At 48.6% G+C, this 23,793-nt stretch overlaps 1 protein-coding gene across 6 annotated transcripts in view; it reads left to right on the forward strand.

Moving 5' to 3' along the window:
• The window catches only part of LOC123353370 (ras-related protein Rab-3C-like), a 1,186,649-nt gene that overhangs the window by 1,162,722 nt on the left and 134 nt on the right, over positions 1–23,793 (forward strand). For 3 of the 6 annotated variants that reach the window (XM_044994395.1, XM_044994396.1, XM_044994397.1), the window contains exon 3: positions 22,691–22,918. In XM_044994395.1, the coding sequence (XP_044850330.1) occupies positions 22,691–22,918 (228 nt within the window). Of the gene's footprint in view, positions 1–16,910; positions 16,979–17,405; positions 17,474–21,719; positions 21,835–22,690; positions 22,919–23,793 lie in introns of those variants that run through there. The other 3 variants (XM_044994401.1, XM_044994400.1, XM_044994398.1) reach the window with 3 other exon arrangements.

The following is a 23,793-nucleotide window of genomic DNA, read 5'->3' on the forward strand; positions in this document are numbered from 1 at the left end:
CCATAAAAAGACAAAAAGTGGGGGAATGTAGTAAGATGAGGTCCTGAAACAAAAGTCCTTGTATCAGAGGCCCGGTCTGAGGCCTAAGGCCTGAGCTAAGGTAATGGTCAAGACTTTTGCTGATATAAAACAAAAGTTCAGCTCTGAACCAGAGGCTAGACCCTGCTCCCAGAATCTGGCATAGTAGTGGGCTGTTGCTATAAAAACACACATACCGAAAAGGTTCTGGGCACAAGTGATGTAAAGATGTGCCAGGATGGTACTAGAAAACTCCTGCATGGATTAGATGGTCCAGTGCCAGTCAGCTTCTCCACCTCTGTCTTTACCATGATCCTGTCCCATAGCTCAGCTCGCTGCAATAGCCGCCCAGCATGTAGAGCAGTGATACATGGACCTCAGCGGCTCAGGAGCTGAATTAGCCATCACCATTATGCTAAAGAGCCACAGTAGGTGAATTGATTGTTTCATTTCCTATAGTACTATTCATATTTAAACATTATGATGGGAAATATTTCATTTTTTATCTATATCTATTATTCTCACAACAAATAAGTTAGTAGTTTAGTGAAAGTTGATAACTTAATGGGTTAATAACATAGCAAAAGCATCCACATTGGTTAATAACTTAGATCTGCTAATAATTAAATCATGTTTCAATAGCGTGTGCTGCAGAGCTGCAGGAGACACATTGAAGAGCTTCTTGCACTTCACGAGTGGTAGTCTGAGAATCACTGCTATAGAGAGATGATAGCTCCTAAGCTGTCCCACGTGGGGCAGGCTGTGTGACACCCCCCACTCTTTCCCGTCCCTGTTGTGGATTCCGGGACTCAGCTAGCACTGCTGTTCGCAGATCCAGTGCTCAGTCACGGGGCAGGTGGCATCATTCCACTTCCCGTCGAAGCGGAGGCTGCCACAGTCCTCCCCTTGCTGCCCAACATTGCTGGGTTCCCCGGTCCCCCAGAACCTGAAATGCAAACCGAAGCCCCATGGAATTAGAGGTGGGTATGGAAGTTCTACAAGGGAGGTGGGGTACCAAAAACTTTGGATGGAAGGACCTTGGTGGATGCCAGCTGCTTCATACAGCTCTAGCTGCCTTTAAATGTCACCATCCAAACAGCAGGGGTTGGCAGGCCAGATGGTGCAGTCGCTGGGTAAGAGGAAGTTGGATGGATGGAAGAACGCAGAGAATGGGTGGCTGCTCATCACAGCAGAGAGGGCAGTCGGGGCACAAAGAGACCGATGCTTGACTGTGCCTGCACTGCAGAAACATGATTTAGATGGCTCTGCTCCTACCGCAACTCCCACCGGTGGATGCCTGTATCCCAGCACCCCTGCAAATGCTCCACTTGTTCCTGGCTTACACAGGTTGCCCTGGTGACAATCATCTCCCATCCAATCCCCAGTGTGGCTGGAGTCATAGCAACAGAACAGAGTCCACATGTGTACAGTGTCTCTGGTTCGAAAACCTTCTCCATGCAGGTCGAGTGAAATGAGCCAGCTCCTAGGGGACAGGTCTCCATGTCACCAAGGCCAATGGGCCGTGACTGGTCTGATAGTTTTAGCAGAGAGAGTCAAGGTGGGCATGGACGGATCTACCTACTCAATGCTTGAGGTGGTGCCTGGAGATCAGGGCCATGGCAGGTTGGTGCTAACCACTGAATAGGGGGAAGCTGGCCCAACCACTGCTCAAGCCAGAGCTATTCTCAGCTTGGAGGACATCAGTTTCTAGTGCATTTTACAGGGGAGGAAACTGAGGCATAGAGCAGGGAGAGATGTGCCTCACAGTCTGCCAGCAGAGAACACTCATGGGGCTGGGACTAGAACCCAGGAGTGCTGCCTCCTTCTCCATGGCCCTGTCCCCATGGGGCCATGTTGCTGTTCTCCCCAGCACCTTTCCTTAGCAGGACACTCAGAATGTCCCATTGTAAAGCAGCTTTTTGCTCCCCAGGAACATCCCAGGTCCAGCCCCTGCTCTGTGCTGACCCTGGATGACATTAGCATGGAGGCAGTAGCAGACTCAACCTTCTTTACATGCTTTAGCCAATAAAGGGGACCAGGAACCCCTCTGGCATTAATTGCAATAGTATCAGTGCTCCATCTGGCTCTTTAAAGCAGAAACAGCTGATTGTAACGGACAGTTCTTTCTCTATAGAGGCCGAACAGAGAGGGACTTGCCTGACAGACGGGGGCTGCCATCCAGCCAGCGCCACTCCCCTTCCTTCGCTGAGTCGCTGAGGCCCAGCCAGTGCACGTTGGGCTCAGTGATGTGGTTAGACAAAAACCTCTATGTGGGAAAACAGGTGAAGGAGACAATCATGATCCCGAGCAGAAGTTGAGGGGGGGAGGTGAGGAGGTTTCATGGGGCTGGTGTTTGTGGCCAGCAGAGTCTGTAGCTATAGATTGTCACTCCTCCCCCTGTTTTTCCAAACCTTTACATTAGGGCTGGCCACCCTTCATTTCCCATAATGCCCCAGGCACTCCCATGATGCATCGCTTTCTCTCTTCAAGAGGAGTGACCGTTGTGCATCATGGGAGATGGAGACTGACTAGGTAGCCTGATCTCTAAAGAATGGGGGCCTGAGACATCGAAACTACAGCTCCCATGAGGCACTGCAGCAGCATTTCCAAGTTGAAATGTTTCGATTTTCAGCCAAAAAAATTGAAATATATATAAATCTTTGCCCCCCAAAATGAAATTTTTTTACAGGAAAAAAATGTTCATTTTCTGACCAGCTGTACTTCAAATGCCTCATCCCTGCCCTTTGTCCTGCAAATCTTCCCTTCAGAATGGGAGGTGAACACTGGCCTGTACGCTGTTTGGTGCGGGTAATTTTCAGTCCTGGCTTAACTACATCTCTCGAGGGATGAATATTTCACACTCTGAAGGGACACTGCGAGGTCGGCGTAAGTTTTAGTGTAGACTAGGCCTTAGAGCGTGAAACCACACACCATGCTACCTTTAGCGTTACCAGTCACTACTATACCTTGTCTACACATGGAAGCTGACTGGCGTTCAGTAATCCTTCCCTGAGTACTTCAGAATCCGTGACTTCAATTCCAGAATAATTCATGTGCTTCATATGATTTATTCCAAGAAATCCTGGAATAAAATCATGCTTGTTCTGAAATAGCCGCAACCTCAATGGGGCACTATCCCAGAATAGCTACTCTGGTCAACTCTTCCTGTAGATAACTCCATTTAGACCACTGTGGGCTTTTGCTTTAAATAGGATTAAAGGTTTGGTGTTTGTGGTGGCTAGCGTTTCACTCGACCAGTTTAACACATGCTAAAGTACAACTGCTTTGTCTTGACTCGTTTATTAAACTAAACTGTATAATGCAACAAGGTTTAAATTCTAAACAAGGTGTCCAGTGGGCAGGGGTCTGAGGGTGTGTGGTTAACATGTCAAATCCTACTGTGGCCAAAGTGTGCTGTAGCTGGCAAGGCTGTGCCTGCACTTGGGGGACACTGGCAGGCTTATCCCCGGCTGAGCTCTGCAAGGGCAAAGAATCAGTGGTTGGCAGCGTGTGAGCCACAATTTCTGTTCATTTAATCTGCCTGTCTGGGGTTTACACTGCATGTATCATCATGGTGTCTGAGCACCTGTCTGGACAATGGCAGTGGTCCTTGTTATCCATAATCCCCTCCAGCCAGCACAGACTCTAGGGGATGGTATCACTGGCCCCAGAAAGAGCTCTCCCCAACCAGGGCTATCACTGGAATCCATGTATTTCGCAGGTAGATCACTTCACTCCTTTGCATTTCTATTTATAGCTCTGCGTTCATGCTTGCTAAGCAGGAAAGAGATTAACTGAATACTCACTCTCCCAGGGAAAAACCTCCAATCACACTGTTTATCAACATGGGTCTGATTTCCCAGACAAGACTGATTCACTTTCTGGACTGTACCAGCTCCTTCCCACTTGACTAGCTGACCTGACACAGCTCACAATTCCTCCTTTGTTGGCTAGGAAAATGATCCTAAGGAAACTTCATGTAGATTCCCACTGCACTGCAGCAAGTGGGGGTTCTCTTCACCAAATGCAGCCCTAGATGCACATTCTACCCAGTGAGTTGGCCAGTTCCAACCTGACATCTCTGACCCAGGGATACTATTTTCAGGGTCAAGACGGACACATGACTAGAAGTAAAGGGTGTCATGTGACCCCTCTAAGAACTCCTCCGACCGCCCTCTACCAATCAGGATGGGTTTTAACACACAATCACCCTGAGAGGAGATTTGACCAATCTGGGGGTGTCCTGGGGTGGAGTGATCAGGCAGGAAGAGGGTCATATGACTCCTCTAAGAACGCCTCCATAGCCCCCTGCCAATCAAGATGGGTTTCAGCGACAGAGGACTTTCCCAAGAGTGGATTTGACCAATCGGGGGGAAGGGAGCTCTGGGCGAGATGACCCATGCAGAAGAGGGTCATGTGACCCCTCTAAGAGCTCCCCCATCGCCCTCTACACATCAAAATGCAGCATCACCCCCAGAAGTCCCAGCACCACATGGAAGAGGCCATTTTGTTCCAAGAATGCATGTTTTAGAAATCATGGAAACAGAGAGGAAAAATGGAGTCCTTCACCACCTCTGAGAGAATTTAGGATTGAAAAAGTTCTAGCGGAGAAAGGAAAAGGGAGAAAAAAGCAGCTACTGGTGAAATGGTCAGGGTGGGCCAATAAGTTTAACAGCTGGGTCAAAGCTTCTCAACTCTGTGACATTTAGAAGCAAACAAAAATGATTCCTCCTGCAAAGAGAGAGAGGAAGAGAGAGAGAAATGAGCGACAGCAGGTTTTACATTACTTTGCCCAACAACGCCAGCTCTGGGTTCCCCCCCCAAAACCTCAGCTCAAACTTTACAATACAGATAATTAGCCCCTTGCATCTCCCAGGTGCCTGGGAGATGGGGTTAGTGGAAATACAATACCCGCACAGCTGCAACATAGAAAAGTTAGACTTAGACTAAAGTTATTCTCCAAAAATGGGTATAGTGCAAAGATAACTGAAAGCAGCCTGTTTGCTGGAGCTTGCTACTCTTTCTATATAGCAAAACTGCTTCATACTCCCAGTGGACTTTGCCCATATTGTTTTTAAAAATGAGTACCTATTGGGAATTTCTTAGCACTCAGTGCTAGTACAAGTCAAGCCATTTATTTGGGGACCTAGATATGAACACAACCGCCTAACCTGAGGCAATTTTTTTTTTAAATCAAACTTGGCTTGTATTCATGTGTTACCTATTGCCATGGTGGCATCAGCAAGCGGGACATATGCAATGAAATTCACTGTACATAAAGTTGCCGCAAGAGTCTGAAGCTAATGCTTGTTGCTTCACTGCACTTTGGGGAGAGAGCTGATCAGTGAAACAGAACACCTGCCTTTCCAGACATAATCCATTGTCCAAAATTCCTCTTCATCCAAATGAATGCCACCTCCTCTTTCTTCTCCAGGTCCATATACATGACCCAGCTTACCACAAGACCATCAAATGGGGAAAAAGTCTCCAGGCTCTGGCAAAGTACACATAAAGGTTTTAGCTGACAGTTGAGGGAACCAAATAATCAACTCAACTTCAAACGACCATAATTTGAGCAAAGATAAAAACATGGTCCTCAAACTTTCCATCTCACTTAACTTCTTTGTTGCTAATGTTTCAAACCACACAGGCATGTGTTAGGTCAACAACTCAGAGCCAAACCCCCAGATTTTCCAGAGCTCTGCTTCATGTTCTGGGGAAACAGAGGCTCACAGGTAGGTTCAAGCCACCTTTCTACTGACCCAGGCAATCTCTTAAACTGCCTGGGGCCAAGTTCTAACTTTCTGTGCCAGGTAGCTACTCCCAAGATGCTGCTGGCCAAGATTGCAAGAACACATCATGCTCCAGTCCCACCTCTCATACCTTTGCCATGCCCCCTCCTGGTCCTTAGCCTGCCCCAGGCTACCTCCTAGTACTTACAGGGGAATCTTCAGCTGCCACTTTAAAGCAACATTTAGTTCCCTTTTTGCCCTCTGAGCCAATGCAGTGGCTCAAAGGGGACATACAAGGAAGTAAGGATTTGGGCTATACAATTTCAACATTGTGAATATTTCTTTCACATCTGTCCTGCACACATGTATTTCTAAATATTAAACACTGTTTCTGTGTGAGTTCCCAGATTTTTCTTAACAAATTTAAATGATTCCTATTAAAGTAATCAATTTTATGAAGAGACTGGTATCTTCCTTACAGGGGAGATTTACACTATGGCCCCAATCCTGAAATCTTTTGAGTAGTAATTCCTTTTAAAGCCTAAATTCTGCCCTTAGTTACAGCCATGCTATTCCCATTGCATTCAATGGAAGTTTAACATGTGTATCTGAGGGCAGAATAAGGCCTTATAGCACAGATTGGAGACTGAGTTTCTGCTCAGCTGCACTCTGTGCAGGACGTGACAGGAAAGGAGAAAAGTATCTGTACACCACCTTTATATTCTCCCCATCCCCTGGGCTGCCACAAAGTAGAGCAGCCTTAAGGCAGCTCAGCTTACCCTGGCTTGTAATAGTCACCAGATAGGAAGGATGGGGGCCAGATACTGTACATCAATAGGAGGAGTAGCCTGACTTGATATGAGACGATAGGCAGCACTGAAATTCATGTTTACTTTCCTTAGCACTTCAAAATGTCTTTTGGAAATACTCTTTAAGGAAGCACCACCAAAGAAACCAGGCAGCTTTTAGAAGCAAATGTAATCATGGTATTAGCATTGCCATTGTCTACTGTCACAAAATGTAGTGGTGTGATATCACTTCAGACATTTACAGTCATCTCTACTGCTTGGTCCACTTCCTCATGCCTCAGTTTGTTGGTATAATTCACCATCCTACATGCAAGGAAAGTGCAGGATGTTGCCGGCACAGAGGCCTGAGGCGACAGCAACAGTGGTTCGTTGCCCGGTGTGCTTCGCTTCCAATAAACACACCAAGGTGGAGAAGCAAAAAAAAGGTTTATTTGAGATCTCAAATAGGTGCCAGGGAGAAAAAGCATTCTCAAATCCTGCACACACACACAAGCGGTTTTTCTCTCTTTATACATAACTTCAGCTAAGCATTCCCATCACCCTCACACTCCTCCTCTCCCCCCACCTTTCATTCCCATGCAGCAAATACACTTTGCAATAGCAATTACATGAAGCAGTTAAGTCATACTTGGCAAAAACCACTTTAGCTCGTTAGTAACTCTTCTGTGAACAGTTATCTTGTTTTACTTTCCTGGATCCGTTATTTTGCCCCCCCCCTTAGCCAGGTGTAAGTAGTCCTCATCATTATCTCCTGGCAGTACCACAGTTGAGCTAGCTGTTGTACATTCCATTCTCGGTTACTGGCCTGCTGGGTTGATTAAAGTTCAAACATAAACATGGAAGCGCTTTGGTCAGACATGGAGTGACTTTAGTTAATTCAGGCCTACTACAGAAGGCTTTATTGACACTTATGGCTTTCCACCCTCCATCCCCCACTGAGGCTATGGTGAGGGACAACAGGGGAGGAAGGAAGCCGCATGGCAGTTCCTTCCCCCCAGCACCCCCCTCCAGCCCCCAAACTCTGTCCCAAAGCCTGCACTCACCCCTCCGCATGCCCTCCCAGAGCCTGCACCCCTCCACCCTTCCTGCACCCCACCCCGTGCCCCAGCCCGGAGCCTGCACCCAGCACCCAAACTCCGTCCCACTCAGCCCTGGGCAAAGCTCCTTGGTCTGGCTCCCAGCCCCTCTCCAAGGGTTGCAGCTGTCTGGAGGTGCTGCTTTCCACACCTTCCTCATTCACACCTCATTCATTCAATAGGGCAACTGATTACAAAGTGGAGAGAAGATATTATTCTATTTCTAGCAAAAAGACATTTTTCTTTTACCTTAATTATACTATCTTAGTGGCCTGCTATAACATATTACTAAGTGTCATAAATAAACAGATCAGGGTTAAGGTCTCTTTTCCCTGGAAAGGGTTAACAAGCTCAGTAACCTGAGAAACACCTGACCAGAGGACCAATCAAGGAACAGATTCTTTTCAAATCTCTGTGGAGGGAAGCCTTTGTCTGTGTTCCCTGTTTTGCTCAGGGGGCTCTCTTTGGATCTAAGAGAGGACAGTCATGTCTCCAAGTTCTCCTGGAGTAGTTTCTACTATTTAATAGTGAGTATTAATTAGAAAGGCGAATTAGTCTTATGAGTTGATTTCTACATTTGCAATTGTGTGTTTGCTAAAGGAAATTCTTTATTCCTGTTTGCTGATATTGCTTTTACTGAGAAAGGGGGGAGGGGGAATTCTCTCCAGAGATTGATAAGTTTAGACCCTGTATTGTTCTATCTTGGATTACAGAGACAAGTTACTTTCTTTTTATTCTTTAATAAATTCTTTTCTATTAAGGACTTGTTTGGTCTTTCCTTGGGTGGATTCTCAGGGAAAGAGAAGCGGGAGGTATCCCTCTGTAGTTAGATCCCGGTATCTCTCCTAGGAAAAGGGAGGGGGGAGGAAGCAGGGGGAATGGTTTATTTCTCCTGGGTGTAAGAACTCCATGGATTTGGGGTTCTTGGAATCCCCTAGGATTTTGGGGAAGGACTGTGTCTCAATCCACATATCTGATTGAGTGGTGGCAGCGAGAACAGACCTAAACTAGGATTTTAGTTTAGAGGGAAACTAAGGCAGGTCCCCACATTGGACCCCAACAGCTCCAAGTGGGGGTGAGACCTATGACATGGTGGGCAGCGGTGAGGGATTTTTCTGAACCAGACAGCCATTGCTATTCTCTTCTCCTAAAGCAGGACTGCAGGTTAGGAGGGAGAGAGACCCCGAAGGCAAACAGACACAGGTTTTCTAACTGGTATTGTTAGAAGGAATCTTCAGCCAGGTTGGCTGGAGGGAATTAAGTTTTCCAGCAGGCTTTGTTGGAAGCAGATTTTCTTTCTTGTTGCTTGGACAGGCAGCTTGAGGAAAAGGCAGTTTTCAAGCAGTTTTCAGGGTTAGAAGCAGTTGCAGCAACGTTGGCTGGAGGGAATACAGTTTTTCTAACCAGGCTTTTGTTACAAGAAACACCCTGCTGAGAGGGTACTTAGCAATTGTAAGAGAGAGTTGCAAAACCGGTTTTCTACCTTCTTGGAAGCCAGGACGGGGAGACTGTTTTTTTTTTTTTTTTTGGAAACAGATTTTCAGCTGGGTTTAGCTGAGGAAGATAAGGTTTTCTAAGGGGCTGTGTTAGAAAGGAATTTTTTTTTCTTCTTTTCTTTTTTCTCCTTTTTCTTTCTGTCCGCTTAAAAACAGCTAGGGAAGAGGTGCAAGTTTTTCTAGGAGGCTTGTTAGAAAGGACCCCCCACTGTGAGGTACTTAGCAAGTTGCTAGAAACAGGACAAAGTTTTTTTTTTTTTGGTCTTCTCAGTATATCAGCAAACAGCAACTACACATTTGCAAATGAAAAGGTTTTGTTTCTTTTCTATTCAGTCTCTCGGGAATAGAAAGGGTTAGGAATTGGGGGAACCAGTTCACTGAATGCAGAGGGGTGTGGCCAGCACCAAAAAGCACAAAGACATGGAGAAGCAACAAGCCAAAGAGGCTAACCACAAGAGGGAGCTGGAGAAACAAGAAGCTGACCACAGAGCCAAAGAGGCTGAGCACAAAAGACAAATGGAGTTAAAAGACAAAGACCTGGAATTAGCCAGAGCTAACCCACATGTTCCAGCCAACCCTAACAATCCTTTTCCAGGCACAGTTCCCCATCCCAAGAAATTTCCCACCTACATGGCAGGTGAGGACACTGAGGCCTTCTTGAAAAATTTTAAAAGGACCTGCCATGGGTACAGCATCCCTGAAGACCAGTACAAGGACTGGTCAGGAAAGTGGACTTTTGCTGTCTATGACAATTATTCCATCCCCATGCTACTGGGGGAAGACTTGGCCAACCATGTGCAGCTGGCCAAGACGGGGGGAGTGGTCACCCGCAGCCAGGCCAAACAAGCAGGCACTCCCATCCCTGTTCCTGAGCCATCCACCAGGACCCTGTCTGTGTTACCAGAGACCCAGACAGAGGTGGTGGAACCGGATCCCATGCCAACAACTACAGCAGCCATAGTACATCCAGTTCCAGGACCAGAACTGGAAGAGCAACCAGCGGCAAAACCAGCGCCAGCACTGACGCCAGCGCTTGCAACTCCACCGCCAGGGGGCGCCAACAGGCCTGAACTGGCAGAAGCAGTAGACAACTCTACCCAAGAGGCTCAGCCAGAGCCTGAAATATCACCTTGTGCACCAGCGGAGAGCGGTTCACAGTCAACGGAAACAACATCATCACCTACATCGCTTCCAGAGCGACCAATTCCAAGTCCACAGTCTATGGAGGAACTGGTGTCTCCAGCTTCAAGGGAACAGTTCCAGACTGAGCAGGAAGCCGATGACAGCCTTAAGAAAGCTTGGGCGGCGGCACACAGCAATCCACCGCCTCTCAGCTCTTCTACCCAATTCCAGTTTGTTGTAAAACAAGGACTTTTATATAAGGATATTCTTTCTGGTGGACACCAGAAAGGCCAGAATCCTCAAAAACAGTTGGTAGTTCCAACTAAGTACCGGTACAAGCTCTTAAGCTTGGGCCATTCATCCCAGTGGTCATTCTGGGGTGAACAGAACCAAAGACAGGTTGGGAAAGTCCTTCCACTGGGAGGGGATGGGCAAGAACGTTGCCAAATATGTCCGGTCAAATGCATAAAAAGTGTTGTTCAATGTCAAATACCTTGTTGTTTACATACTTAGTAGTATATGTAATAGTGCATGTGTTTTGTTAATCTGTTTATTTTAAAGTTCTAGAAGGAAATCACCGCCAGTGTGGTTCCCCCACTGTCTGCGATTTGGGGGGCATGTCATAAATAAACAGATCAGGGTTAAGGTCTCTTTTCCCTGGAAAGGGTTAACAAGCTCAGTAACCTGAGAAACACCTGACCAGAGGACCAATCAAGGAACAGATTCTTTTCAAATCTCTGTGGAGGGAAGCCTTTGTCTGTGTTCCCTGTTTTGCTCAGGGGGCTCTCTTTGGATCTAAGAGAGGACAGTCATGTCTCCAAGTTCTCCTGGAGTAGTTTCTACTATTTAATAGTGAGTATTAATTAGAAAGGCGAATTAGTCTTATGAGTTGATTTCTACATTTGCAATTGTGTGTTTGCTAAAGGAAATTCTTTATTCCTGTTTGCTGATATTGCTTTTACTGAGAAAGGGGGGGGGGGGAATTCTCTCCAGAGATTGATAAGTTTAGACCCTGTATTGTTCTATCTTGGATTACAGAGACAAGTTACTTTCTTTTTATTCTTTAATAAATTCTTTTCTTTTGACTTGGTTAATTCCTTCTCTTGTGGAAATTCAGGGGAAGGGGAGGGGGGAAGAGAGAGTTCCTCCTGGGTTTGATTCAAGCAGTTTGAATCAGGTATCTCTTTCCAGGACTAGGGAAGGGGAGGGGGAGGTAAGACCCTCTTTGTGTTGAGTCAAGGATTTGACTCAGTGTATATCTCTCCAGAGTGGCTAGGAGAGGCGGGGGGGGGAAGTGGGCCGCTTCCCTGTGTGTAGAGATTCAGGGACATTGAATCTGTGTTCCCCAGGGAAAGTTGGGGGACAGGCAGTGTGTCAGACACTTTAACCTGACTGGTGGCAGCGAAAAGGAGACCTACCCTAGGATTTTAGGGTGGGGGAATACATGCTGGTCCTCACTTTGAAACCCCCCAGTTTCAAGTGAGGGTAAAACCATGACACTAAGGTTCAATACAAAGTCATGTAAAAGTTATACAAAAATGCATAATGCAGAGATTTCTCTACACCTGCATTGATTGACTGCTGTGTGCAGTAATATAGTGACCCCTGGGTCTTTGAATAAGGCTATATACTGGGGGGCTGGGGTTGCAGCAGCAAGTCGGGGGCGAGCAGGTGGGCAAGCGGCAAGTGGGCAAAGAGGCAAGCAGTGAGCCAGCAGGGGGTTTAGGGGCAGGCATGGGGGTTTCTGGCAGGGGAGGGAGAAAGTGAAAGGAGGTGAGTGGTGGGTGGGGGACTGACTAGGAGGGATGCAGCAAGTCAGTGGGGGACTAGGGGGTGAAGGAGTGTGATGGTGGGGCCGAGCGGGGAGGGAGTGGGTCCGGTTTTACTGGTGTGATCTGGTCACCCTATGTGTGCAAGGTTTCAGAGTAGCAGCTGTGTTAGTCTGTATCTGCAAAAAGAACAGGAGTACTTGTGGCACCTTAGAGACTAACATTTATTTCAGCATGAGCTTTCATGGGCTACAGCTCACTTCTTCAGATGCACAGAATGGAATACTTCTTTTTGCCTATGGGTGCCATTTCTCCTCACTCCCCCTCAAACCTTCCTCTTTGGCCCACAGCTGTTTTGATGGGGTGGCGCTGAGGAAGGAGGGTTTGTTTCTGCGAGGCGAGCGGCGCTGGTGGGGGCAGTGTTTCCACGGGGCCGGGCGGTGCTGGGGGGAAGGAGGGGATATAAAATAAACATTGAAGAAAATCAGTTGTACAACTATCAAAACAAATTATTTTCCTAATATGAAAGTGAAAATGTATAATTAATATTCTTTTAGAATGTGGTGACTTCTGTCAATATGGGCAAGAGATCAAGAGATATTGGTAGAAAGTACCCAAGTGGGAGTAAGAAAAGAGCCATATACAATATTATGTAGTAATATATAATTTTGTTATTATGTATCTAGTCATGGAAAGTAAATAATACAGTAAGAAATAAAAGGTGGGTTTTTTTAAGTCATCCCTGCTGGGGCCCCGTCAAAACTGTTCGAATTGGGCCCCGCACTTCCTAAAGCCGGCCCTGGCTGTCCATCTGAGTGGCAGCCAGGGATGGTCATGGGTCACAGGTCTTACTTGCAGCCTGATCTGTAAAGAGAAAAGAGAGAAGGAGAAGAAACACCACTTACCTTTGTCACCATCCATCACGGTTCTCCTGTGCATTCAGACAGCGTGTACTGAGCAGAAAGAACACTCAGTGCAGGAGACAAAGGGACTGAGTTAAACTGCAGATGTCAAGTTCACATACTTCCATTTTTCAGTGACTAATCTCTTAAGCCAGTGGGGATGGCCAAGGTACAAAAGTATTTCTGTAGATCAGCATGTGATTATTTGTATTGCCGTACTGCCTCATAGTCCCAGTCACAGACCAGATTCCCATTGTGCTAGGACCTGTACAAACACAGAACAAGCTGGTCCTTAACTGTCATTAATTAACACATATTAACAGAACAACAGACAGACAAGAGAATAATAAAGCAAGCAAAAAAGCCCCCTTTGACCAGGTACCAGCATATAACTAATATAATGCTACATATTTAAGGAACTTTCTCCCTGATTCAGGGTCTGATGTAACTAAGCCCCTGTTCCATACCATTGTGTAAACTGGGGACTTGTATAATTGCACAAGATGGAAAGTTTACAGCAGCACACAGTTGAGGCCTACTTAATTTTTAGTACATTAACAGGAGGCCACTGTGCAAGAAGCTAAGGGCTTGGTCAGCACAGAGAGTTTGCCTGTCTCTGTGCTGGTGTTATGCACCCCTCAGGGTCTACACCTGGCTCCATAATATCGGGCCTTTAAAAAATGCAGCATCATGTAGGAGCACAGGTAATTGTAATAATGCTTGTCCATTGCAGCTGTTAATGTCAGGGCAAGGCATCCACATATAGGTCCACTACAGATGGACCAGTGATAGGAAGAGTGTTTGTGCGTGTGACAAGTAACACCACAAACTATGTAATGCCACAGAACAAATTAAGAACAACAACAGAACAACATTATGTGTGGCAAAGCCATGACAAACACTGTGCAGGCATCAAGCAGCTCATAAATTAGCACATCATCACCCAAACACTGCCTCAGCTTGATTTAGATCTTGGGCAATAAATGACCCTCAAAAGGAGGCCACAGCTTTACACCCATGATCACTGTGGTGTTAATTGGCTGCATTTTACAAGAGCTGCATCATAGGTTGACTCTGAGTGTATTTACAGGGGGCCAGGTTTTCACCACACAGGCACAGACACACAGAGTGTTCTGCAGCAGTGTTAGCTGAGCTACAGCAATGAGCAGTGGGATCCTAGAGCCAACCCTGAACTTTATCATTCCACACAAATGAGAAATGTCCTAAAACATGGAGCTTTCCTTTTGGGCACTATAATAGGGATCCACTCACCTTTTGAGAGCCTCTTAGTGGCTGGGTCTGGTACCACAGTCCTTTTCTCACCCCTGGGGAACCCTGCCAGCCGACCTCAGTGAGTCTTCTGTGGCTCAGGCCTCTGGCTAAGTCCCAAAGTCCAAATGAACCCCTCTGGGATAGTCAAGAACAGTCCCATTGCCCTCACTAAGGTCTCCAGCCCCAACTCTGGGTCCTTGAAATTCTGCCCTTTGTTCAAGCTCTCCATAAGCATTTTCCCCTTCATGGGGCTTATGCCACTGTAGATGGTAGGGGAACTGGGCCTGCCCATAACTCTGGCTTCCAAACCATGGACCCTGTAAACAGTAGCTAGGCACTGCTTTTTTTCAGTTCATTGTTGCTTCTTCCTACCAGCCACTTTTAGCTTCACTCTCACCTCAGGGTTAAAGTTCTTAGGGACTCTCTTCCTGCAAACCCAGCTTAAACAAATGCTTCCAGAATCAAACTCTAGCTATCCCCTGACTTTCTGTGGCCAGAGAGCAGCACCCTTTCTTGCTCCTCCAGTTCCTGCCAGGAACTGACCTGCTAAGGCCCTGCAGCTCCTTTTAGCTGAGCCTGATGAGGTCTGATTGGCTGCTTTCCTGAGGCCTCCCTAGACAGACCCAGATTTGTGGCTCTTTTCCTGAGGCAGGGTGTAGTAGGACCACAGGGCCTCTTGTAAAAAGCCTCGAAGCCCAGGTACAGCCCGTCACAGGCACAGATCGATTGTTTTTCTTAGAACCAGATGAGCCCCTAAGATAGTTGCTTAGCGTAAGTGGGAAATATGATGCAGATGTTAGAGGAAGGCTGTGGAAAGGGAGGATGGTCCAGCAGTTATCGCACTAGCCTAGGACTTCATGTGTGACCTTGGGCAAGGCACTTAGCCCTTCTGTGCATCAGTTCTCTGCCTGTAAAATAGAAATAATAGTGCTTCCCTACCTCCCAGGAGTGTTGAGGGGATACATACATTACAGAGTTTTGAGGTACTCAGATACTACAGTAATGAGAACCTAAAATAGAAGTGAATGTATTTGTATGTTGCTTGTTTTATAGTATTAGGACACTAGGTTCATTCAGAAGATCTGCTGAGCTAAACCAAAATCAGGAGCTGTTGGTTAGTATCAGCACTAGGACTTGGCAGAAGAGGTCCAGTAATTCAAACTCTGTATCTCTCTCAGCCAGCACCTGTGGTTGTGTAGCTAGTATAGCCAATGGCAGCAATAAAAATATCAGAGAGAGAATGACTCCGAAAGGTAGAATGAAGTTCCTGGTCAGGTTTCCATATAAAGGAGGATCCATTCTACTATCTAAAATGACAATTACTCTTATGAACTGAACTGTACAACTCCCGAAAGAAAGGCAGACAACAGTCTACTGATTAAACTGCTCTTCAGAGCCCTGTGTTTCCCTGGGCAAGGAGAGCTGTGCTGGTGACTCTGCGGTTTTCTGTTGGGGAATTCACCCAGGGGAGGAGGCTCTGGATGATCTCAGGTGTTATTAGTCCAGATCTTAGCAGAACACTGGAAGACAAAAGAAACCGCTTATGCGGTCGATTGCACACTTCAAAAACTCAGCTGCTCTGAGCAGACAGCTCTGATATCTATGGGCGGGAGCTGTGTGTTTCCACCCAGGGCACCCCACACAAAGCTATAAACTGGAGGTTCCCTCTCAGCCATTCTATTTGCTACTGATTCCCAAGGATAAAATGATGCCTCCTAGATCTCTTACCTCACCAGCAGACACACTCCCTCATGGTGAGTCTGGGGGTTTTCAAGCAGAATCCATGTTTTCTGCGTCCCGAGCACTCTCACCAGTCTCTCATTCCCAACTTTGAAAAGCACAGATTCTAATGCTTGGACAGAAAACCTGGGGAAAGAGAGGCACAGAACTGCAGCAATCGGTAGGAAGGTGCAGCCTGAACAGAGTCAGGAAGCCCAGGTTACTTGTCAGGTCTGCTGTTCATCGACAGTTCATCCACTGGCAATATCCTGGACACCAGTGTCCCTGGAAGGACTTGATGCCAGGAGGTATGTTTCTGTCTCATACATCTCATATAACTAGTTTTGCTAGGGACAAAATTTTGCAGTCATTTTTCACTTTCTGCAAGGAGTATGGGCACTAGCAGAGTACAAGGATATAGAAAAGATACATGATCAGGACCCAAAAACTGGGGGCATAGAGTGTGGTGATCACTAGTGGATATTTTGGGGTCCTATCTCCAGATATGATGTGACAGAGTGCTGAGGGTTTGCACTTGAGTCAGCACTCTGGTCACTATTAGTACTAATTCAGTTCCTTACAGAAAGCCTAATTGGACAGAAGTGTAGCTGATTACGAGGTCAGATTGGGGCTAGTGAGTCATGGAACCAATCATTCCATTAACAGGGAAACCATATAAAAGGATACAGGCAGGAGCCCTTTGAGGGGAACAGACAGAGAAAGAAACTTGGGTGACCAGATATCCCGATATTTGGGGCTTTATCTTATACAGGTGCCTATTACTCCCAACCCCTGTCCTGATTTTTCACACTTTCTGTTTCTCTTTGGGAGACCAGACAGCAAGACAAAAAGCTGGGAGAGCCTGACAAAGTGAGCTCTCTGAGTGGAAACACCTTACCCCCCATTTTGGAGAAGAGTTTAGAAAGTTGAGATACAAGATAAAGGTGCTATGTATTGGTAGGGGGATAAAATAGACTACACATGGGTGTTTACAAGCAAGAAAGCCTCAACGTGGTCTGTGTTTGCAGAAGATGTGGGGGTGCAACACCCCTCTCTGTCACAGGTGGGGGCTCATCAGGGATTTCCCTGTTATCTATGCAAATGGAGAGCCTGCTGGAGAAGCCGGGGTAGAGGTTTGGCAGTCTGGGTGATGGAGGGAACACACTGAAATGGGTGGTGAAGCAGCAAAGAGAAGTATAGAACAGGGGTTCTCAACCTTTCTGTTTCTGAGCCTCCTCTCACCTCAACAAGCTATAAATACTCCATGGCCCAGTCCCAGGCCTCTGCCCTGCCAGGCATCAGAGTTTGGGGCTCCTGGCTGTAGATGTTAACTCCACAGGGTGCAGCAGCTCGGGGCTTTAGTGCAGGTGCTGGGCCTCAGGGCTCCAGCCTGGCTGGGCTCAGAGATTCAGCTTTCTGCCCTAAGCCCCAGCTAGTGTACTGCCAGCCCTGCTTGGCGGAACCCCTAAAACCGGCCCGGTTGAGAACTGCTGGTGTAGAAGACCCCACAGACCTTCCAACAATCCCACCAGGCAGAAAAACAGCCTTTGCTTGCCTGGTAGGTTTAACAGCAAAAGAGCCTTCAGGAATTTATACGGGAACAAGCCCAGGTCTGGCAACAACTCCTCCAAAGTCTGGCGAGTCCTGTGACAGGAAATGGAAACCAGGCACAGGAGATCAGACTCTGTAAAATGGGACCTGTGAACAACCCTGATCTGGTTTTGGTTACTCTTAAAGGAGCAGCGGTGAGACCTCATAGGAACAGAACAATGTGGGCCTTTCGCCTGACACCCCATTTAACCGGGGAAGCACATATATGGCTCTTAGTGATTAGCAGGCAAGAGATTAGGACATGATTAAGGCAGCCATGCTGGATGAGGTGGGGCCTGTCCACAGAAAAGTACTGCCAGAAATGGAGAGTTGAAAGATGGATTGAGGGATTAGGCCTCTCTGCATTTGCATAGAAATTGAAAGATTGGGCCAGTCATTGGTAAGGCCAGATACTCAAACTGTGGGGGAGATCACGGACTGCATAATTCTGGAAGTTTCTCCAGAGTCTCCCTGACAATACCCGAGTATGGGTTATGTGGTGTCAGCCAGTTAATCTGGACCCCGCAGTTAAAGTTCCAGAGGAATTTGCAGAGACGGACATTCCCAGAGTGAGTCACTGGTTTAAGGGGCTAGATTTGAGAAGGACCAGAGAGCCTCCAGCTGGGATGGGCAGCAAGAAGAAGAGGAAGGAGACTCAAGGAACTGTACTGGGAGCTGGGCCTACAGTGTGCTTCCGACATGGACGTGAAGGACAGCTAAAAAGAGACTGTCCTAAAATGGGCTGTGGGTTTGCACAGTTTTGTGGCTGGGACAAGACTCCCAGGCAGGGAAGAAAAAGGAAAGTACCTACCATATCGGTCTGGGTAGGGAGGAGCCACCAAAGGGACTAATGGACACAGCTTCATCCTGTTTGCTGATCCGGCAGGAGTTAGTGAAACCCCACTGGATACTTCCCAGAGGTAGGATCAAAACTGAATATGTACATGGGGACAATACATTCTGCCCAATGGCAGAGGTGACTCTGGAAATCAAGGGGAAGTTTAGGCAGAAACATGTAGGGATAGTGGATGGATTGCCCCACTGCCTTCTCCTGGGCATGGACTGGGATCCCTTTCTGACAGGGACACCAAGGCATGTGTGGAGGCCCAGGAGGGTGGAAATAAAACCTGCAGGGCCAGGTAAAGAGGAAATATATGTAAAGGGGCTGGAGGAACCTAGACACGAAAGTACAAGCCACAGAGAAGGTGAGGATGGAGAAGTCCCCTGAGAGACAAGAGGGTGGAGAAAGAAAACAAAAGTCAAGAGTAAAGGTGACTTAAGATCATCCATTGGGGTCAAGCAGTCATCAGAGCCCTTACCACCAGGATCTCAGGAGCAGGCATCCCTAGAACACTTTGGAGGGACTCAGAGCAGTCTGTGTTCATGGAAGAGGCTGGGGCACAGCATACTACCCCGTCACACAGAGGTACCTAAAACTGGCCTGCGCATGGGCCAACAGCATGAGCAGAATATACACTTGTGTCTGCAGCGCCAGAAATCACATAGCTTGGTACCCATCCATGGGAACAAATTCAAGTTTTGTGGACAAAACTTAGGCACCCATGCTTGAAAACCTGACTCACTGTGGCCACTGCATAAGATCAGCCTTACTGGGTCAGTCCAATGGTCCATCTAGTCCAGTATACTGGTCTTCCAACAGTGGTCAATGCCAGCTTCTTCAGAAGAAATGAACAGAACAGGGCAATCCTGAAGTGATCCAATCTCTGTTGTCCAGTCTCAGCTTTTGGTGGTCAGAGGCCTAGGGACACCCAGAGCTTGGGGTTGCATCTCTGATCATCTTGCCTAATAGCCACTGATGGACCTGTCCTCCATGAACTTATCTAATTCTTTTTTTAACCCAGTTATACTTTTGGCCTTCACACCGTCCCTTGGCAATGAGTTCCACAGATTGACCATGTGTTGTGTGAAGTCGTACTTCCTTATGTTTATTTTATACTCGCTGCCAATCCGTGAACAGAGTTTAGATCCTGGTTTCCTAGGAAAAGTCAGAGACATTATAAAACCAGGAAGTCTGTAATTTGAGCACCTTGTTGGCACGGAGTAAAGAAACACAACAATAATAGAAACTGTTGTGAGATTGGTGGGAAATGTACATTAATGGGCTACCAGAGCTGAAGTCCACTGATGACTCAGGAATCTGTTAGTGTTAACTGGTGAGGGGCACAGAGTGGGTGCCGAGGGGTCTGGTATGTACATTCTAGTTCACTAAAAGATTGCCATATGAGTCTCAAATAAATGCTCATGTCACCAATATCATTGTGAAACACATCTACAGATGCTGTGTAAAGAGCCACATCTATGCATTGAAAATTACATTCTTATGATCAGTGTCTAGGGACTAGTCACCAGGAAAGGTGAAAAAATGGTTTTCTTTCAGGCAAGAAATGTTTCTCCATCTGTTTGTTTACATGTAAATTAAGCATGTAGGGTTCACATTCGGTTCAGAAGGACTGTGAGAACTTCAAAGAAAGAAAAGTAACAGGAAGTAGACGGGGTAGGGACCCAATTTTGGGGTACACCTCAAAGGTTTGCGCTAGTATATTTGGGGGACAAAGAAGACACCCTGGCATCTTTCACTTAGGAAATAGATGGACAGCGAGAAGGACAGCGGGGCTTGGTTGAGAACGTTGGGTGAGAAACATCTTTAGACAGGAGGTTAACCTGTTGGTTAAGTTTAGTCTCTAGGAGCATGTTATGATTTCATTATACATGTAACCATTTTTGGCTTGCATTCTTACTCACTATCACTGGAATCTCTGTTCTTTGATCATCTCTGCTCTTGTTTTGGCCTTCACACCATCCCTAAGTAATAAAGTATAGAGTCTAAAGTAGAAGTAATAAACTGGTGTGTACTGTTCCATTGGGAACAGCAGGCCTGGTAATTCTGTGAGTGTTCAGTGGATAAAGGTCTGGACACTATACGGAATGGTCAGAAGACTCGGGGGTTGGTGTGTGCCTATCATTAACCTGTACAAAGAGACTGGGGTCTGAGGAGGCCTGGATGGCAGTGCTTGTTTTGCCAGAGCCTGGTCATTTTAGGGAACTAACCCACAGCAGACACAGACAAGATTTCTTCACTCTAAGAGCAGGCGATGGTAAAGTGCCTCATAACCTTGGGAACTCCTGGGGAGTGTCACACAACTCTATTGGAATTCTCTTTGTTTCTATCCCTTCCTTCTAATTACCGGCAAGGGTTGCCCTCAGTATATTGTCGGTCTTTTCGGAATATCCTCCGGCTGCTTATCACTGGCAAAGGCATCTTTTGTCCTAGGGTTCGGCTGACCTGCTGCAGGAGAACAGGAAACAGCTCTGGGAGCAGCTCCTGCACAGCTTTGCTCGACTGCAGTGCTGACACCACCTCAAAGATGGCACATGTTGCCTGAGAGGTAAATGACTCTTCTGGGCTGGGATCTCTGCCGATCACTGGGCATTGGCTGCTCCCAGAAAGGAGGAGGAGCTGGGATCCCCTCAAACACCCACAATCGGGGTCACAGGTCCTAGCTGGCCTGGGAGAGGAATGATCGCGGGGCTTTTCTTAGCCTTGTGGCTGGCTGGAAAGCAAGGCAGAATGGCTTGTTCAAAGTCACAGAGTAAAGTCCTTGGCAAAGCTGGGAATGAGACCCAGGAGTCCTGGCTCCCAGCCCCCCCAACTCTAACCACTAGACCCCACTCCCCTCCCAGAGCCAGAAGAGAACCCAGGAGTCCTGGCTCCCAGTCTGCCCTAACCACTAGACCTCCACTGCCCAGCCCTCTGCCTTGCTGATGCCTCCGCCAACAACACCCGGCAGGCCCAGAAAGATGCCGCCGACCAGAACTTCGACTACGTGTTCAAGCTGCTGATCATTGGGAACAGCAGCGCGGGGAAGACGTCCCGCAGGGTTTGAATTCTTCGAAGCCAGCGCCAAGGTCAACATCAACATAGAGCAGGTCTTTGAGCGCCTGGTGGCAGGAACCGCGCCGCCAGGCAGGATCCGTGCCCGGCCGAGGTCGGGGCCGGACCCGGCGGCTGGGCAGGAACCGTGCCGCCGGGCAGGAACCGCGCCGCCCGGCCGAGGTCAGGGGCCGGACCCGGCGGCCGGGCAAGAACCGCGCCGCCCGGCCGAGGTCGGGGGCCGGACCCGGCGGCCGGGCAGGAACCGTGCCGCCCGGCCGAGGTCGGGGGCCGGACCCGGCGGCCGGGCAGGAACCGCGCCGCCCGGCCGAGGTCGGGGGCCGGACCCGGCGGCTGGGCAGGAACCGAGCAGCAATGGGCTTTCTGTTGATGTACGACATCGCCTACCAGGATTCCTTCAACGCCGTGCAGGACTGGTAAGAGACCCCCTGTTCCCTTGCGTTGTACCATCAGAGCCAGTCGTGTCCAGGGCTGAGTGACGATACAGGCACTGGGGGCCCCTGAGTGTCACAGGGATTGAGGTCAAGATCTCCGTGGGGGAAAATTAGCTCTCTGACTGGTGCTGGTGGTGAAGAAAAGCTTGAGTCGAGCAAAACGGACGTCTGCCTGAGTCTGCCGAGAGCCTGAGCCCGTCCGCCTGAGAGGGGGCAGCTGCGCTGGGTGTAACTGATGCAGCCAAGCTGCCTGCGTCTGCAGAAAGCAAACTGTGTGTGTGAGTGGGGGAGGGAATATGGCCCCCTCAATCCCTCCTGCCCTGGGGAGGGCCCTGCCTCCATTGGAAACTCTTGATAAGGTTGCAGCGCTCATGTTCCTTCAAGACACGGCGTCGTTGGGAGGGGGCCCATCCGTAAAGACTCACTGGATTTTTAAGATCTTTTTTGGGGGGCGCCCACAATCGGGGTCACAGGTCCTAGCTGGCCTGGGAGAGGAATGATCGCGGGGCTTTTCTTAGCCTTGTGGCTGGCTGGAAAGCAAGGCAGAATGGCTTGTTCAAAGTCACAGAGTAAAGTCCTTGGCAAAGCTGGGAATGAGACCCAGGAGTCCTGGCTCCCAGCCCCCCCAACTCTAACCACTAGACCCCACTCCCCTCCCAGAACTGGAGCTAGAACCCAGGAGTCCTGGCTCCCAGCCCTCCCAACTCTAACCACTAGCCCCCACTTCCCTCCCAGAGCCAGAAGAGAACCCAGGAGTCCTGGCTCCCAGTCTGCCCTAACCACTAGACCTCCACTGCCCACCCCTCTGCCTTGCTGATGCCCTCTCTCTGCCCCCCAGATGGCCTCCCCCAACAACACCCGGCAGGCCCAGAAAGATGCCGCCGACCAGAACTTCGACTACGTGTTCAAGCTGCTGATCACTGGGAACAGCAGCGTGGGGAAGACGTCCTTCCTGTTCCGCTACACCAACGACTCCTTCACCTCGGCCTTCGTCAGCACCGTGGGCATCGACTTCAAGGTCAAGGCGGTCTACAGGAACGAGAAGAGATTCAAGCTGCAGATCTGGGTGAGCGCTGGGGAGGGGAGGGAAGTGGGACCCTGGCGGGGAGGGAGGGAGGCCCTGGGGGATCCCAGCGGGACAGTTTATCTCTTGGGGGCGGGACTGTCTCTTTGTGCTGTGTTTTGTACAGCATCTAGCGCAATGGGGTCCTGGGCCATGGCTGGGATGCCCAATGTTACCGTAATACTGATAGTAGTTGATGAGGATAAGCCATGGCCCAGGCGGCCCCGTGCTTATCGATCAGGGGCCTCGGGCCAGAAGAGATCCAGCACCCTGTATGCTCTGGTGTCGGCACCAGACACTGGGAGGGGAGAGAGAGAGAGAGAGAGAGAGAGAGAGAGAGGCATCCAACCCACCCTGCTGCCCCTAGAAGGGCAATACTATACCGCAGGTGAATTCCTCCTGACCCCAAGCTGGGGATCGGCCTGTGCCCTGAAGCATGAGGGTTGATGGCCCTTTTCCTTTCAATCCTCGCCAGGTGCCGACCCTTCGGTCCCAGATTCCTGGGACTTCTGGCCCCACGCGGGGTGCACACCTTTCCCCAGCACCCTGGTCTGTACAGCCCCTCTGCAGCCAGCCCCCAGTCCTGAGCCACCACTGCCCAGGGGGCGGCGGTTTGGAGGCCTGGCAGTTGGAGAGGCTCTGCCTTGCATGGTGGGATGTTGGGCCAGCTCCGCACACGGGGAGTGGATCAGAACTTGGTGGCTTCCAGAACTTGTATCCAGCACATGGGTGTGAAATAGGCACACTTCCCCCCCACAGGGAGGGGGCTGTTACTGTAATCACTGGAGTGCTGCAACGCTTCCTTTTTAAAATTCAGTCACCAACACATGGTTTTTCTCCTCCTGTTCTTTCTCTTTCCCTCCTTTCCCCCGTTTCCT

The sequence above is a fragment of the Mauremys mutica genome, chromosome 20, assembly GCF_020497125.1.
Source record: "Mauremys mutica isolate MM-2020 ecotype Southern chromosome 20, ASM2049712v1, whole genome shotgun sequence".
NCBI classification, from domain to species: Eukaryota; Metazoa; Chordata; order Testudines; family Geoemydidae; genus Mauremys; species Mauremys mutica.